Source organism: Lynx canadensis, chromosome A1, assembly GCF_007474595.2.
Source record: "Lynx canadensis isolate LIC74 chromosome A1, mLynCan4.pri.v2, whole genome shotgun sequence".
Taxonomy (NCBI): domain Eukaryota; kingdom Metazoa; phylum Chordata; class Mammalia; order Carnivora; family Felidae; genus Lynx; species Lynx canadensis.
The window spans coordinates 29,184,523-29,203,097 of NC_044303.2; the positions used below are offsets into that span (position 1 = coordinate 29,184,523).

An 18,575-nucleotide genomic window follows, 5' to 3' on the forward strand; every position below is an offset into this window, starting at 1 on the left:
AAGCATAGCTTTAGCAAAATTTGCACTGAGCCCAGGGACGAGGCCTCCAGGCTTGGAGGGGGAAAGTGCTCTGGAGAACTTGTGGGGATGGTATATTGGTAGTACATTCGGTAGCAAGTGTCTGTGCAGTACCACCTCCTGCAGGTGGCTCTGTTTATGCTGGTGGGTAAGGGAGGAAAACAGTACCTGCCAGCTTCCTCATTTTCCAAATCCCTTAACATGCTCCATACTCAGTAGGAACAGCTCTCCTATTTGTCCCTGGTGTTGTGTAAGCTGCCATTTTTATGTTGCCTCTCCAAGCCAGCTGCTCTGTAAGAGCGGAGACACAGCTATCGCTTGCCCAGTGCAGAGTTGGCTGACTCCAGGATCCAAGTCCCACTGGTTTTACAAACACAGGTTGGTTTTTAAAGCCAACCTTATGGGGATTAGCTTTCCTTGCGTGCGATGGCCTGTATCTCTGCTCTCTCCATACAGGAGAGCTCCCTCTCTCCTGCTGGCAGCCTCCCTCTGCCTAGCTGACCGTCCTGACCTTTGAGAGGCAGCTCCACGTCTATATTTAGCTGTGGTTTGTTCTGCCAGTCTTCAGATCATTCTCTGGTTTATTGACCTGGATATGGATGGTATCTAGTTGTAAATGTGGGACAGGGTGAGTTTGGGGTCCTCTTAATCCACCATCTTCCCAAGCTCCTGATGATAAGGTATGTTTTTTGCATATTTTGTATGAGCTACGTGGGGGTAAAATAAAGTAGCATTCCATTTATGGTCTTATTACTTTCTCCAATTAAGGGCAGTCGAGCACCAAAATGTACTGCTTAGGTAGATGACAAATGCACTATTGAGAACCTAAAATATTTCTTCATACGCTATGTATTCATGAAATACCTAAATAAGTAGACTAATCAAATATAGTCAAATCTCCAAATACTGTTTCACCAATGCTGTTAACTCTGATCAGTATTAGAAAAAAAAAATCCAATCCAATATTAATTAACTCATTCATAAAGTTTTTAATAAGCTATCATTTTCTTACATGTACACTACTAGTAAACTTAAAAAGACAAATATTTACTACCAAACGTTAAATACTGTACAATTTATAAAAAATATAATTTTAAGAATTTGGAGTAATAAAGGGAAGAAACCATCTTCAAATGGATAAAATAAGAAAATCCTACCTGTTAAGAAATGTAACCAGAAAAGATATTTCCAATTTGTCTAAGGGAATACTAAAACTTTACTGAAGTCAGAGATCATAGTATTTTTGTTCAAGCCTTTATCTACATACCTTTAAATAAGCCTGAAAAATTACTTTCTAGTATATATAAGGCTGTTTGAAACAGAGTGCATGACTGAGAGAAGGACTATGCTAGCATGTGAAATCATGAAGAACAGGGATATATCTTATTCATCTTTATATCCTCAGCTCCTAGCATAATGCCTAGCTCAAGGTAAGTAATAATGTTTAAACAATCCTTGCTGCTTTGAACCAAACTGGGGAAATACACATTTCTACCTTTGGTCCAAATTTCATTCCATATTAAGCACTACATTTAAAGTTCCTGAGTTGCAGTCCTGGTTCTTGGCCCTTAGCCTTAAACTGGGTATGGTAGGCCAACACACATAAACATTCTGTATCAGCCTTTTGACAGAATCCTTAGAACTGAACCATCACGGGCCTGTGAATCTTCTCTCATGTGGTCTGATTCTTATTTCTTGGATAAGTTAGTATCAGTGTGCAAAAGTAATGCATTTTCGGTGCAGGATAAGAATGTGCTTATGAGTAAGAATGGAATAAAGGCCTTGTTTTTCCATGTTTTAAGTAACAGATACATAGCATCTTATATTACGACATAATTAGCATTTTTAGACACTCAATATAATACACTGTATTACAATGAAATGTGGTGGTAGGCTTCCATTTTAGGAGCAAAAATAAGTTTCACATGAAAAAAGATTTATTTTAGATTCACAGAAAATACATTTAGAATAAATCTAAATTTTCAGCATTTAAACAAACACAGAGGAGCTTCAAGATGTATAGTCTCCATGCGGTCTGAAAAGCAGGTACAAAAGCTCTTTTGCAATTACTGATCATCACCTCGTTGCCTTAAATTTCTAGATTTTCCATTTTCAATTCTTCTCTTTTTAAAGACTGGGGCCACTCCATCTGCCACGATTCCAAGAGAAGTGACTGTTTTTTCTTTAAATACCATTTTAGATTGTCCGCCAATATCAGGTTCTGAAGTTGATACACACTCATTTTCAGTGCATGGAAGTTCAAAATCTACCTCCTCACTGAAACAGAAAGTAAGAATAAAACCATTATTTACTAGACTAAGACAAGCCTTTACCTAACCTCTGAGTCCACCAAAAGCCCAGGATCATCTTTCTAATGATAGAAGTTAAAAGTCATTTCAAAGTAGGAAACTTGAAAAATACTATTTGAATACTTGAAAAATATTATTTAAAATACAGAGTACCTATTTAGGGGGATACATGTCTGGAAAATTCTTTTTATTCTATTCTTTTAAATTCTGTTCTTTTATTCCTTCTGCACAAAGCATGTATCATCAAAGGAAATGCTTGTGCTTATACAGAACTAGCAGTACAAGTTGCAAATGTGGATATGTGACAGTTATTTATGGAAAACTGGTTTTGCCATGAACTGACAAGGGCTCTGGGGGCTTACAGAGCACATGATGAAAACCATGGAATCCCACTGTCCTAGGGTAGGGAGACTCTACATGGCTGTTTGCCTAGCACTCCTTTTCTATTTAAGATCTAGCCACCCACATGGTTAGTGAAAGTAATCGGTTGACTAGTCTAGAGATTGGTACCTGATTGACATGAACCTATCACAGTATTCCACCCTCCACACAGTCAACTGGTCCCTGAAAGAGCAACTAAGTCATGCCACACTCATCAGTCCCACCCATGAGCTTTTTGAACATGGCCCAGAAAGACCATTATGTTTAACTGTTTAGTGGCTAAGAGTGTAAAACCTGTGGGAACTATATATCTTCCTACTTAAAGGAATCATGCAATGGTTGAGAATAAAGGTGGCTTATAGGGAAAAGGAGCAATGAGCAGCAGGGGGAAAGAGAATCCTGCCATGTTTCAAGACTTGCTCTAGTAACCCCTCAGGCTGAGTGCAATTCCTGCCCTTCTCACAGCCTGGTAGGTAGAACCTTCCTGGGAATCTTTGAACTAACAACCTATTTTTTATTTAAGGTAACTTGAGTTTCTATCATTTGAAACCAAAAGATTACTGGTTAATATTTGTTATAGATTAATTGACCATATAAACACGGGTTTATGTCTGAGTTCTCTATTTTGTTCCAGTGATCTGTGTGTCTATTTTTGTGCCAATACCATATTGTTTTGATTACTACAGCTTTGTAGTGTGTCCTCGAAAATTTGGGGTTGTGATATCTCCAGCTATATTCTTCTTTTTAAAACTGCTTTGGCTATTTGGGGGTCTTTTAGGGTTCCATACAAATTTTATTATTTGTTCTAGTTCTGTGTAAAATGCTGTTGGTATTTTGATAGGGAATATATTGTATCTGTAGATTGCTTTAATAGTATGGCACTTTTAAACAATATCATTCTCCTAACCCATGAGCATGGAGTATCTTTCCATTTGTTTGTGTTGGCTAAAACTTAATATATTGCTATCAGGTCAATTATCTTAAAAGTACATGAAAACAAATTTGCTTCCCTCTCAGAAAGACTCTGTAGAAAGGCCTGTAAAAATAGTTTTACAAACTCTTTTCATGTCCATCCTAGATACACATGAATAAAAACAGGTTTAAAAAAATATGGTGGTCTAGGCATTGTAATAAATATTTTTAAGATTTTAAGTAATCTCTACAGCCTACTGTGGAGCTCAAACTCACAACCCTGATATCAAGTCACATGCTCTACCAAATGAGCCAGCCAGGCACCACTAATTTTTTTAAAATGTAAAAACAGTTTGGAAATTTGTTAGTCTTACAACAAAACAAAAACAGAGAATATAGTATAAAAATAAAATTCAGGCTAGTAATGGCTAGTTCAAAACTAAAACAAAACTTTTCCACATAATATAACAACACTTGAGAAAGATCTTAGATCATAATGTGATAAACATTTCCTCAAAATCTGATGAGGGGATGCGGCAAATAGGGATTCTCACTGGAACTGGTCTTAATCTGATTTGTTTTGAAAACATGCCTTCCAAACTTTTCTTTACTGTATTAAAAAATATATGTTAGGGGCTCCTGGGTGGCTCCGTTGGTTAAGTGGCTGGCTCTCGGTTTAAGCTCAGGTCATGATCTCATGGTTCATAAGTTTGAGCCCTGCATTGGGCTTTGTACTGACAGTATACAGCTTGCCTTGGAATTCTTTCTCTCTCTCTGCCTCTCTCTCTCAAAAGAACAAATACTTAAAACAAAACAAACAAACAAAATATATATATATACACACACATAATGTATATGTTATATAAAATGTTTTATTATATATTAATATGCTATATGAATATATTATATATAATTGATTATATACATATAGAATTATTATACATATAGAATTATTATATACATATATAATAAATGCCATTTTTATTTATTTTTACTACTTCCCTATTTCTTAGACTGCCAATGATGGTGCTTTTTCTAAGGTTAGTAGCCCCTGCAGTTGATATAGTATCTTGGCTTTTATTCTTTTATTACACGAGGAGGAAACTAAGGGTTTAAGAGGGTTAAATAACTTGATCAAACTGTTATGTACGTAGAGCTTGGATTAAAACCCAGGCCTTTCCTGACCTAAAATCTGTCTTTTTTTTTCCCCTAGACCACTCTGCTTCCAGGTGAACTAAGAAATTCATTAGCCAAGGAGAGAAACATTGAGGAATGAAGTGTATCAGGGTTTGGTCACTGGAAAATGAATCTGTATCCAAGAAAATTTGATGTGAGATTCATTTATTTCATTTTGAATCTTGGTGCTTCATATTATATTTTGTTAGAGTGATCAAGCTGTAACAGTCTTCTTTTTTAAGTTTATTTATTTTGAGAAAGAGAGAGAGCTGGGTAGAGGCGAGAAGGGGGGAGAGAGAGAATCTCAAGCAGAGCTCTGCACTGCCAGTGCTGAGCTTGATGTGGGGGCTTGAATCCACGAACTGTATATCATGACCTGAGCCGAAATCAAGTTGGGCACTTAACCTACTGAACCACCCAGGTGCCCCTAGCATTTCTTAAGGGGAATTATGGGAAAGATAAAATAGAGGAGGGTTCCATCTTGAAATGATGGTTCTACGAAGTTCCTAAGTGGAGGTTAACAGAAGTGGCAGTAAAGTAGGATATATATCCTTATGACAGATTTAAAAAGTTTGTATTTGAAAGAAAAGGTAAGAGACTGCAAGTAAATCTATTACAGAGAAATGTCTATTCAAATAACTTTGGAACAGTTACAAAAATTATACAAGCACTTCCACAAAACCATACTCATTTCCAAATTCAAAATGCAAGAACTGTAAAGGTCATAGTATTTGAACACAACATAATAAAGGTGAAAAAATAAATACCCCTGCCACATGCATATTTTAAAATGTGAAAATTAAAGGAAACCTTTTTTTTTTTTTTTTTTTTTTTAAAGGAAATCTCATTTAGAATGGAGTCAGGCCAGCAGGGCAAGCTCTCACAACTTCTCACTTCTCAATTCCAGACCTAAGGGGAAGAGAGGGACTTTGCACAAGGATACTATTTGCTATCCCAACAGGAGGAAGAAAGGCTTTCCTCCTCCCCCAAGCAACAATCCAGCCAATGAGACACTGACAACTCAGCCAGTAAAAACCCACTATACTTCCAGTTCCCAATTTACTCTAATGGACTTTTTTGTTTATAACAGCTTTCTCAACATCCTGTTTTCTTCTTTATTAAAGGGCATTCCTCTCCTTCCTTCTGAATTCTTGCCTATGGTTTTGCCCTATCTTGTTTGTCCTGGACTGCAATTCTCTAGTATTACTGAATAAACCTGTTTTTTTGTTTTTTGTTTTTTTTTTTGTTTTTTTTTTGTTTTTTTTTTTTTTGCTGGTAAAATAACTGGCAATCTTATTTATTTTAAAAGTTATTTTGAGAGAGTGAGTATGGGGGAGGTGGTAGAGAGAACAGGAAAGAGAGAATCCCAATCAGGCTCTGTGTCATCAGCATGAAGCCCCACATGGAGCTCAGACTAATGAACCATGAGATCATGATCTGAGCCAAATCAAGAGACAGAGGCTTAACCAACTGAGCCACCCAGGTGCCCCTGGCAGTTTTATTTTTAAAGTCAGCATTACTTGATGATCAAAAAATGAGATCTAAGGAAGACCTTCAACAACTCTAAGGCTGGTGAAGCAAAGAGATGACGGTATCCTACAGAGCCAACTGGGTACACTGTCTTCCTCACCACCTACAGAGTTTGAAGGTAAGTTTTCTCCTGGATTTTGAGTGCCCATGCTTTGTGTTTAAGCCTCCAGGCTTCATTGCAAATCTGTTTTCAGGCCTTGTGTTTTTGTTTTTGTTTTTTCAATCTCTGAGAGTACTTGTGTGGCCTTCGGTCTGACTCCTTTAGGACACGAGACTCTTCATGATGAAACCATGCTGGTCTCTGGCTTGACTCCTGCCTGGAACCCAGACTGTGCCTACTGAAACTGTTCTAGCTTTTGGTCTGCCTCCTTTTTAGAACCAGACTGTTCCTGTTGAACTGTGCTGTTTATTTTTATTTTTGTAAATGTTTTATTATTTATTTTTGGGAGAGAGAGAAAACGAACAAGCGGGGGAGGGGAAGAGAGAGGAAGACACAGAACCCAAAGCAGGTTTAGGTGTCTGAGCTGTCAGCACAGAGCCTGATGTGGGGCTCGAACTCACAAACTGCAAGATCATGACCTGAGCCAAGTTGGACGCTTAACTGACAGCCATCCATGCGCCCTGAAACTGTGCTGTTTAGAAATTCTTTCTGCTCTAGAGAAAAGCCTCTAAGAAATGGAGAACAGTTATCAAAATGCTTGAGGGTACCCCCCACTTCTCATGTTTCTGGGACTCTGGCTGGTTTTATGTTTAAAATTTAACGTCCTGGAGTGCCTGTGGCTCACTTGAGCATCTACTCCTGATTTCAGCTCTGGTCATGATCCCAGGGTGGTGGGATCAAGCCCTGCATTGGCTCTGCACTGAGCATGGAGCCTGCTTTAAATTCTCTCTCTCCTTCTACCCCCTCTCCCCAATTCACTCATTCTCTAAAATAAGAACAAAAAATCCCACGTTGGCTCTGTGCTGATAGTACAGAGCGTGGGACCCAGTTTCAAGTTCTGTGTCTCCCTCTCTCCTCTCTGTCCCTCCCCCATTCATGCTCGCTCTCATCTCTCAAAACTAAACATAAAAAAAAAGGGTCCTCTTATTGGGGTGCCTGGGTGGCTCAGTCAGTTCAGTGTCTGATTCTTGACTTCAGCTCAGGTTATGATCTTGCGGTTTGTGGGTTAGAGCCCCACGTCGGACTCTGTGCTGGCGGGGAAGAAGCTGCTTGGGATTCTGTTTCCCTCTCTTCTCAAAAAAAAAAAAAAAAAAAAAAAAAAATCTATCGTCTTCATGCATGTATATTTATAACTAAATGGATCAACTTAGCCAAAAGTAATTTTGAACCTCAATGGCTATTATGGGAACTTTTAATCTTCACAAACTTGTTTTACTCAAAATTAAATTAGAAAGCTGTGACTTGCAGGGGCACCTGGGTGGCTCAGTCGGTTAAGCGTCCGACTTCAGCTCAGTTCACGATCTCACGGTCCATGAGTTCGAGCCCCGAGTCGAGCTCTGGGCTGATGGCTCAGAGCCTGGAGCCTGCTTCCGGATGGCTCAGAGCCTGGAGCCTGCTTCCGGTTCTGTGTCTCCCTCTCTCTCTGCTGCCCCTCCCCCGTTCATGCTCTCTGTCTCAAAATAATAAACGTTAAAAAAAATTAAAAAAAAAAAAAAAAAAGCTGTGACTTGCAGAAAAACAAAAACACAACTGACTGGGATGCCTATTTTATTTTTTATTAAAATTTTATTACATATAGTATTAGTTTCAGGTGTACAATACAGTGATTCAAGAATTCTGTATGTTAGTGCTCATTGAGATAAGTGGACTCTTAATCCCCTTTACCTGTGTCATGCACGCCCCTCCTGCCCATCTCCTCTCTGATAACCATCACTTTGCTCTCTAGTTCAGAGTCTGGGGTTTTTTTTTGGATTGTCTTTTATTCCTTGTTCATTTGTTTCTTAAATTTCACATATGAGTGAAATCATACAGTATGTGTCTTTCTCTGACTTATTTCACTTAGCATTATATCCTGTAAATCTACCCACGATGCTGCAAATGGCAAGATTTCTTTTTTAAATGACTGAATACTATTCCATTGTATGTATCACAACCTCTCTTTATCCATTCATCTACTGATGGACACTTGCATTGCTTTCATAGTTGGTTATTGTAAGAAGTGCTGCAATAAATATAGAGGTGCATATATCTTTTCAAATTAGTGTTTTTGTATTCTTTGGGTAACATCCAGTAGTGAAATCAGCGGATCATATGGTTGTTTTATTTTTAATTTTTTGAGGAACTCCATACTATATTCTACTGTGGCTGTACCAGTTTGCATTCCCAACAGTTTTTCTCCACATACTCACCAACAGTTATTGTTTGTATTTAGTTTTTAGCCATACTGACAGATGTGAAAGATTTCTCATTGTGGTTTGATCTGCATTCCTGATGATAAGTGATATTGAGTATCTTTCATATGTCTGTTGGCCATCTGTTGGTCTCTTCTGGAGAAAAGTCAGTTCATGTCTTCTGCCCATTTTTACTGGATATTTGTTTTGTTGAGTTGTATACATTCTTTGTATATTTGGATATCCTTTATCATATATGTAATTTGCAAATATCTTCTCCCATTCAGCAGCTTTCATGTTCTTCGTTGTTTACTTTGCAGTACAGAAGCTTTTATTTTGGTGTAGTTTATTTTTGTTTCACTTGCCTCCGTAGACCTATCTAGAAATTGTTACAGCTAATGTCAGGGAAATTACTGTCTGTGCTCTCTTCTAGGATTTTTGTTACAGCTAATGTCAGGGAAATTACTGTCTGTGCTCTCTTCTAGGATTTTTATGGTTTCATGTCTCCACTTTAGGTCTTTAATCCATTTGAATTTATTTCTGTGTATGGTGTAAGAAAGTGGTCCAGTTTCATTCTTTTGCATGTAGCTATCCAGTTCTTCCAACACCATTTATTGAAGAGAACTTTTTCCATTGTATATTCATTCCTCCTTTGTCAAAGATTATTGACCATATAATTGTGGGTTCATTTCTGGGTTTCTATAACGTTCTATTGATATATGTGTCTATATTTGTGACAATTCCATACTGTTTTACTACAGGTGTGTGGTATAATCTTGAAATTTGGGGTTGTGATACCTCCAGTTTTGTTGTTTTTTCAAGACTGCTTTGGCTATTGGGGTCTTTGTAGTTCCATACAAAGTTTAGTATTTATTTTAGTTCTGTGAAAAATTCTGTTGGCATTGTATCTACAGATTTTTTTTTGTTGTATGGACATCTTAACATATTTGTAATGTCTATTTGTGTGTGTCCTCTTCAATTTCTTTTATCAGCGTTTCATAGGCTTTTTTTTTTTTTTTTTTCCAGTGTTTCATAGCTTTTGGGAGTTTAGTTCTTTTCTTTTTGGTTAAGTTTACTGTTAGGTTTCGGTACTATTTTTTGGTGTAACACTAAAAGGGGTTTTTCCCCTTAACTTCTTTCTGCTACCCTCATTATGTGTATAGAAATGTAACAGATTTCTGAAAACATTTAAGTAGGTTCCACACCCACCTGGGGCCTGAAGTCACGACCCTGAGATCAAGAATTGCATGCTCCACTGACTGAGCCAGCTAGGTGCCCCCGTATTTCAATATATATTGATTTTGTATCCTGTGACCTTAATGAATTCACTTACCATTCTAGTAGTTTTTTGGTGGAACTTTAGTGTTTTTCTACATATAGTATCATGTTATCTGCAAACAGTGAACATTTTACTTCTTCCTTTCCAATTTGAATACTTTTATGTCTAATTGTTGTGTCCAGGACTTTCAACAATATGTTGAATATAAGTGGTGAGTGGGGACATCCTTGTCATTCTCCTGATCTTAAGGGAAAAGCTCAGGTTTTCACCACTGAGTATGATGTTCACTGTGGGGTTTTCCATATATGGCCTTTATTATGTTGAACTATGTTCCCTCTAAAACTACTTTGTTGAGGGTTATCATGAATAAATGTACCTTGTCAAATGCTTTTTCTGCATCTTGCAGATGATAACATGCTTATCATTCCCCTTATTGATGTGATGTGTCATGCTGATTATTTGGGAATACTAAACTACCCTTTATCCTCAGAATAAATCCCATTAGACTGTGAATGATTTTTAAAATGTATTGTTGGACTCAGTTTACTAATATTTGTTGAGGACTTCTGCATTTATATCGTCAGAAGACATTGGACTATCATTCTTTTTTCTGCAGTGTTTTAATCTGGTTTTGGTATCAGGGTAATCCTGGCCTCATAGTATGAATATGCAACCTTGCCTTCCTCTTCTGATTTTGGAATAGTTGAGAAGACTAGGTATTAATTCTTTAAATGTTGGTAGAATTCACATGTGAAGCCATCTGGTCTTGGACTTTTGTTTATGGGAGGTATTTCGATTACTGATTCAATTTCATTCCTGGTAATTGGTTCTGTCCAAATTTTCTATTTCTTCCTGACAGTTTGGGAGGTTATATATATGTTTCTAGAGATTTGTGTGTTTCTTCTAGTTGTCCAATTTGCTGGCATATAATTTTTTGTATATTCTCTTATAATCCTTTGTATTTCTGTGATGTTGGTGGTTATTTCTTCTCTTTCACTGCTGATTTTGAGTCTTTTTTTTTTTTTTTTTTGGGTGAGTAAGTATGGTAAAAGGTTTATTTTGTTGAGCTTTTCAAACAATGAGCTCCTGGTGTCATTGACCTGTTCTACTGTATTTTAAGTTACTATTCATTTCTGCTCTAACCCTTAAAACTTCTTCCGTCTACTGGTTTGGATTTTGTTCTTCTTTTTCTAGCTCCTATGGGTATGAGGTTGTTTATCTGAGATATTTCTTGCTTCTGAGGTAGGTCTGTATTGCTATAAACCTCCCTCTTAGAACAGCTTTTTGCTGCATCTCAAAAGATTTTGGATGATTGTATTTTCATTTTATTTTCTATGTTATTTTTTATTTCCTCTTTAATTTCTTGACTGACCAATTCATTGTTTAGTAGCATTTTATTAAATCTCCATGGATTTGTGCTCTTGCCAGGTTTTTTCTTGTGGCTTTTAGTTTCAAAGCACTGTGTTCAGAACAGATGCATGGTATGACTTCCAATCTTTTCCATGAGACACTTGTTTTGTGGCATAATATTTATTCTGGGAATGGTGTATGCACACCTTGAAAACAATGTGTATTCAGCTGTTTTAGGATGGAATGTTTCTAAATACAGGTGTCAAATCCACCTGGTGCAATGTGTTATTCAGAGCCAGTGTTTCCCTTGTTGAGTTTCTGTTTGGATATCTATCTGTTGTGATGTACGTGGGGTGTTAAAGTGCCCTACTTTAGGGGTACCTAGTAGCTCAGTGCAGTTAAGCGTCTGAGCTTCAGCTCATTATCTCATTGTTTCTCATTGAATCTCTCATCACGGGTTCAAGCCCTGTGTTGGGCTCTGTGCGTGACAGCTCAAGCCTGCTTCAGATTCTGTGTCTCCTCTCTCTGTCCCTCCTGTTCACACTCTGTCTCTCAAAAATAAACGTTAAAAAAAATTTAAAGTACAACTATATTAATGGATTACCTTCAATTACTTTCTCTTTTGTTAGTAACAGTTTTATGTATTGGGGTGCTCCTATTTTGGGTGCATAAATATTTACAACTATTATATGTTCTTGTTGGACTGTCCTCCTTTAGTATTATATAGTGTCCTTCTTTGTCTCCTGTTACAGTCTTTATTTTAAAGCCTATTTTGTCTGATACATGTATTGCCACCTGGGCTTTCTTTTGACATCCATTTGCATGATAAACATTTCTCTATCCCTTCACTTTGATTCTGGTGTCTTTAGGTCTGAAATGAGTCTCCTGTAGGCAGCATATAGATGGGTCTTGCTTTTTTATCCATTCTATCACTCTATGTCTTTTGACTGGAGTTAGTTCATTTGCATTCAAAGTAATTATTGATAGGTATGCGTTTATTACCATTTTGTTACTTGTTTTATGGTTGTTTTTGTACTTCTCTGTTCCTTTCTTCTTTTTTTCTCATGATTAGTTGGCCTAAGTGATATACTTGGATTCCTTTCTCTTTAGTCCTTGCATATCTATTACCGGTTTTTGAGTCATGGTTACCATTATATATATATACATGGATGTATATATAATGGTAATTTGTGTGTGTATGTGTATATACGTGTATGGGTGTGTATATCTTCTGCATGTAACATTCTATATTAAGTTGATGGTCACTTAAATTTGAACCTATTCTTTACCCTTCTCTCTCCCATGCCCATATTTTAGGTATATGGTTCATAATTTATGTTTATTTTGTGAATTTATTTACATAATTTATTTTGTGAATCCCTTGACTGAATTTTAAATATACTTATTTATACTGCTTTTGTGTTTCCTACTTAGTCCTACTTATGGTTTATCCATGCAACGTCCCCTTTAACATTTCTTGTAGGGCTATTTAGTGGTCATGAATTCCTTTATCTTGTGTTTGTCCGGCAAACTCTGTATCTCTGGGATGCCTATTTTAAATTGTACCTTGAGGGTTCCATATGTTTTCAGGATACTAAGTTTGCCTTTTTGCAAGATGCTATTTACAAATCAACTGAGGCAAAAAACAACTGAAGCCATCAGAACAAAAGCCATCAAAATGGCTTCTGAGGCCGTTTTCTCCCTCTCTCCATCTGCACCCATCTTGTGCTCAGGACCCACCTCTGGCAACACTTTTGTCTGTTCTTTCTGCTGAACTTGCCTTTTAATCTCTCTGCTTCGTCCTCTCCTGAACCTATTAAAACCTGCTTCTTTAAAGTTAAGTTTTCCGAGGAACTAAATGAACTTCAAGTTCCTTGTTCCCTGGACTAAGGCTGAATTGTGACCATAGTTAAAAAGTTCCCTAAAGTGACTGAGGACCCCAATAAGTTTGCTGAAGAATTCAACAATTATTCAAATTTACCACTTTGGTTTCTCAGATTTATACCAATTATTCCATGTGCTTGTTGGTGAGAACCAGGCCAAACACTGGATGGAACCAGCCAGAGGAGAATATCCTGAAGTAGAAAAACAAACATCTAACTTGAGGTAAGATGCTAGAAAACTTGTTGGAAATCACCAAGCAATTACAGTCTCTCTTCCTAAGCCTGTTGACTGAAACAAAACTCAGATTAGCACACAAAAGCTTGATGAACTTGTTCATGACTATTACAATTGACTCCACACTGTCTTTAAGAAAATTTTGATCTTTCTTTAGATGTTAAATCCACTCAGGTAGCATTTAACTTTATGTTTATTAATGTTCTAAAGTGGGAATTTCTCCTTTAATTAAAAGGACCAGGAGAGGGGCCAACATGGTGGAGAAGTAGGGGGATCCAAAGTTCCCTTGTCTCTCAAACAAAGCAGTGTTGAAGCCAAAGGACTTTGAACTCCAAGAGTCTGGGAGGCAAAGAGACAGGGTTGCTTCCAGGGACCCACTGGGATAACCTGACGGGCCACAGGTACATGACGGTGAATGGGGAGAGATAAAAAGAATGGAGGGGAGGGATCCCCTTCTGTGGAGAGACAAGGGGAAGAGAAAGAAAGCCTGGGGAAGCATAGGACTGTATCTTGACAACAGAAAAACCTCAGACCAGGACGGAGAAAGATCCAATCTCTGAGGGGCTTTCTCCGGACTGGGGCCAGCTGCCCAGATCATGCACCTGGGGAAGGGGGGAGCCAGCTCCGGGGTGCAGTCTGCAGTAGGAGAAAGCGATCCCCTCCCTGGAGTGCTGTGGGACAGGACAAACCCCGCCTGCTTCCATCAGCCAGAGACAATGTATTGGGCAGCATGGAGCGGTGCTTCTCCAGTACAGAGTGAGAGTTTGAATCCCAGCCAAGTGCCAGGGCATGGGAGTTGGCAGAGCAAGACAAACTTCTTTGTGTGGCCAGCGGCACAGTGAGTATGGCTAGAACAGAGTGGTTTGGGACATCTGGTCCATGGAGGAGAGACTGGGGTGTCGCTATTTTTCTCCTCACCACCACCACCAAGGTGGGGCCTCAGGGATCGGACCCTGGGGCCCACAGTGGAGGCGTGACCCGCCTACACCAAACCATGCCCCTCCGTGCCTGATAACGCCTATCTACTGGAGCGGTATAGACCCAGATGGCCCCTCCTCCAGACCTGTGCTGCTGCATTGCCTGGTTTAATTCTCCGACAATTCTTATTATATAGATACATTCTTCCTTCTATTTCTCCTTCTTCTCTCTTCCCTCCTCTAGTCTGGTTACTCTGGTTGTTGAGTTGTTTAAGCAGACATATTTAATCCACTGTCTTCATACATGCTCTACACCTCCTTTATTTTCCTTTCTCTCTCTCTAGAATAAGCCATATTGTCTGTCTGTCTGGACAACTTTATCTTTTCTTTTTCCCCCACCTCCTTCTTTATTTTCCTCTCTCTCTCTCTGGATTAAGACATACAGTTTCTCTGCCTGGTCAATTTTTATTTTTTCTTTTGCCCCGCCCCTGTCATTTCTCTCTTTGTATGTACTCTTTCATCAGCACTGCCTCCATGCTGTTCTTTCTTGTAGTTGATGTTTCTGGTTTGGTTTTTTTTGTTAGTGTCTTTACATGTTTTCTGTCTGCTTTTTGTTTGTGTTCCTTTCCAGGGCTACTTCAAGGAACAAATCAGAGCACACCTGGTGGAGGGTCCAAAACATCACTACGAGTAGGGAGGTAAAGTAACCAAAGTCACAACAACAGAGAGAAAGTCACACTCTCTAAAAAACACCTCCTGAAGGGCCAGGCCCTGGAAAGTATATGACCCCTCTTTTTTTTTTTTTTTCAACGTTTATTTATTTTTGGGACAGAGAGAGACAGAGCATGAACGGGGGAGGGGCAGAGAGAGAGGGAGACACAGAATCGGAAACAGGCTCCAGGCTCTGAGCCATCAGCCCAGAGCCCGACGCGGGGCTCGAACTCACGGACCGCGAGATCGTGACCTGGCTGAAGTCGGATGCTTAACCGACTGCGCCACCCAGGCGCCCCTACCCCTCTTTAATATAGTAATGCTCATAGGTGCAGGGCACATAACAAGCTTTTAAAACACATAAGGGACAGAAAACTAGCCAAAATGATGAAATAGAAGAATTCTCCTCAAAAGAAATTCCAGGAAGAAATGACAACTAAAGAATTGCTCAAAACAGATAAACAACATACCTTAACAAGAATTTAGAAAAGAGGTGGTCACAAGGAGGACTGAAGAGGCAGAGGAAAGAATAGGTGAAATAGAAGATAAAATAATGGAAAAAGATGAAGCTGAGAAAAAGATAGATAAAAAAATTCTGATTCACAAGGGGAGAATTAGAGAAGTAAGTGATTCAATGAAACGGAACAATATCCATATCATAGGAGTTCCAGAAGGAGAGAGAGAGAAAGGGGCCAAAGGTATACTTGAACAAATCATAGCTAAGAACTTCCCCAATCTGGGGAAGGAGAAAGACATTGAAATCCAGGAGGCACAGAGAACTCCCTTTAGACATAACCTGAATCGATCTTCTGCATGACATATCATGGTGAAACTGGAAAAATACAAAGATAAAGAGAGAATTCTGAAAGCAGCCATGGATAAGCGGGCCTCAACAAACAAGGGTAGACACATAAGGGTAGTAGCAGACCTATCTACTGAAACTTGGCAGGCCAGAAAGGAGTAGCAGGAAATTTTCTATGTGATGAACAGGAAAAATATGCAGCTAAGAATCCTTTATCCAGCAAGCGTGTCATTCAAAATAGAAGAAGAGATAAAAGTTTTCCCAAACAAAAACTGAAGGAATTCATCACCACTAAACCAGCCTACAAGAGATCCTAAGGGGGACTCTGTGAGTGAAATGTTGCTAGGACCACAAAGGACCAGAGACATCACCACAAGCATGAAACCTACGAATAACACAATGACTCTAAACCCATATCTTTCAATAGTAACACTGAATGTAAATGGACTAAATGCTCTAATCAAAAGACACAGGGTATCAGAATGGATTAAAAAAAACAAGACCCATCTATTTGCTCTCTACAAAAGACCCATTTTAGACTTGAGGACACCTTCATATTCAAAGTGAGGGGATGCAGAACCATTTATCATGCTACTGAAGTCAAAGCTGGAGTAGTCATACTTACATCAGACAAACTAGATTTTAAACTAAAGGCTGTAACAAGAAATGAAGGAGGGCATTATATAATAGTTACGGGGTCTATCCATCAAGAGGAGCTAACCATTATAAATGTCTATGCACTGAATTTGGGAGAACCCAAATATATAAAACAATCACAAACATAAGCAATCTTATTGGTAAGAATGTGGTAATTGCAGAGGACTTTAATACTCCATTTACAACACATCATCTAGACAGAAAATCAGTAAACAAAGGCCCTGAATGATACATTGGACCAGATGGACTTGACAGATATGTTTAGAACTCTGCATCCCAAAGCAACAGAATATACTTTCTTCTGGAGTGCACATGGAACATTCTCCAAGAAAGATCAGAAACTGGGTCACAAAACAGCCCTCAATAAATATAAAGAATTGAGATCATACCATGCACACTTTCAGATCACAATGCTATGAAACTTGAAATCAACCACAGGAAAAAGTCTGGAAAACCTCTAAAAGCATGGAGGTTAAAGAACATCCTACTAAAGAATGAATGGGTCAACCAGGCCATTAGAGAAGAAATTAAAAAATATATGGAAACAAATGAAAATGAAAACACAACAGTTCAAACCCTTTGGGATTTGACAGTCCTAAGAGGACAGCAAAAACAGCAGAGACAGTCGTAAGAGGAAAATACATTGCAATCCAGGCCTGACTCAAGACACAAGAAAAATCCCACATACAAAATCTAACAGCACAGCTAAAGGAACTAGAAGCAGAACAGTAAAGACACCCTAAACCCAGAAGAAGAGGAGAAATAATAAAGATCAGAGCAGAAATAAACAATATAGAATAAAAAAAAAAAAAAAAAAAAAAACCCAAAACAAAACCGTAGAGCAGATCAACAAAAGCAAGAGTTGGTTTTTTGAAAAAATAAACAAAATTGATAAATCTCTAGCCAGGCTTCTCAAAAAGAAAAGAGAGAGGACCCAAATAGATAAAATCATGAATGAAAATGGAATTATTACAACCAATCCCTTAGAAATACAAGCAATTATCAGGGAATATGGAAAATTATATGCCAACAAACTGGACAACCTGGAAGAAATGGATAAATTCTTAAACACCCATACACTTTCCAAACTCAAATGGGAAGAAATAGAAAATTTGAACAGACCCATAACTAGTGAAGAAATTGAATCAGTTATCAAAAATCTCCCAACAAATAAGAGTCCAGGACCAGATGGCTTCCCTGGGGAACTCTACCAGACATTTAAGGCAGAGAAAATACCTTTCCTTCTCAAGCTGTTCCAAAAAATAGAAAGGGAAGGAAAACTTCTGGACTCATTTTATGAAGCCAGCATTACCTTGATTCCCAAACCAGACAGATCCCACAAAAAAGGAGAACTACAGGCCATATCCCTGATGAACATGGATGCAGAAATTCTCAAGATAATAGAAAATTGAATTCAACAGCATAAAAAAAATTATTTACCATGATCAAGTGGGATTCATTCCTGGGCTGCAGGGCTGGTTCAATATTTGCAAATCAATCAATGTGATACATCACATTAATAAAAGAAAAGAACCATATGATCCTGTTAATAGATGCAGAAAAAGCATTTGACAAAATACAGCATCCTTTCTTAATGAAAACCCTCGAGAAAGCTGAGGAACATACTTAAACATCATAAAAGCCATTTATGAAAAGCCCACAGCTAATATCCTCAATGGGGAAAAACTGAGAGCTTCCCCCCCCCAAGATCAGGAACACGACAGGGATGTGTACTCTCACCACTGTTGTTTAACATAGTGTTGGAAGTCCTACCATCAGCAATCAGACAACAAAATGAAATCACAGGCATCCAAATTGGCAAAGAAGAAGTCAAACTTTCACTTTTTGCAGACGACATGAGACTCTACATGGAGAACCCAACAGACTCCACCAAAAGTCTGCTGGAACTAATACATGAATTCAGCAATGTCACAAGGTACAAAATTAATATACAGAAATCGGTTGCATTTTTATACACCAATAATGAAGCAACAGAAAGAGAAATAAAGAAATTGATCCCATTCACAATTACACCAAGAATCATAAAATACCTAGGAATAAACCTAACCAAAGATGTAAAAGAT

At 38.2% G+C, this 18,575-nt stretch overlaps 1 protein-coding gene across 1 annotated transcript in view; it reads right to left on the bottom strand.

Annotated features, from left to right (window-relative positions):
- Positions 1-987: 987 nt before the first annotated feature.
- The window catches only part of WBP4 (WW domain binding protein 4), a 67,227-nt gene continuing 49,639 nt past the window's right edge, over positions 988-18,575 (bottom strand). The window contains exon 10 of the mRNA XM_030311823.1: positions 988-2,295. Coding sequence (XP_030167683.1) covers positions 2,085-2,295 — 211 coding nt within the window. The 3' untranslated portion in view covers positions 988-2,084. The remainder of the gene's footprint in view (positions 2,296-18,575) is intronic.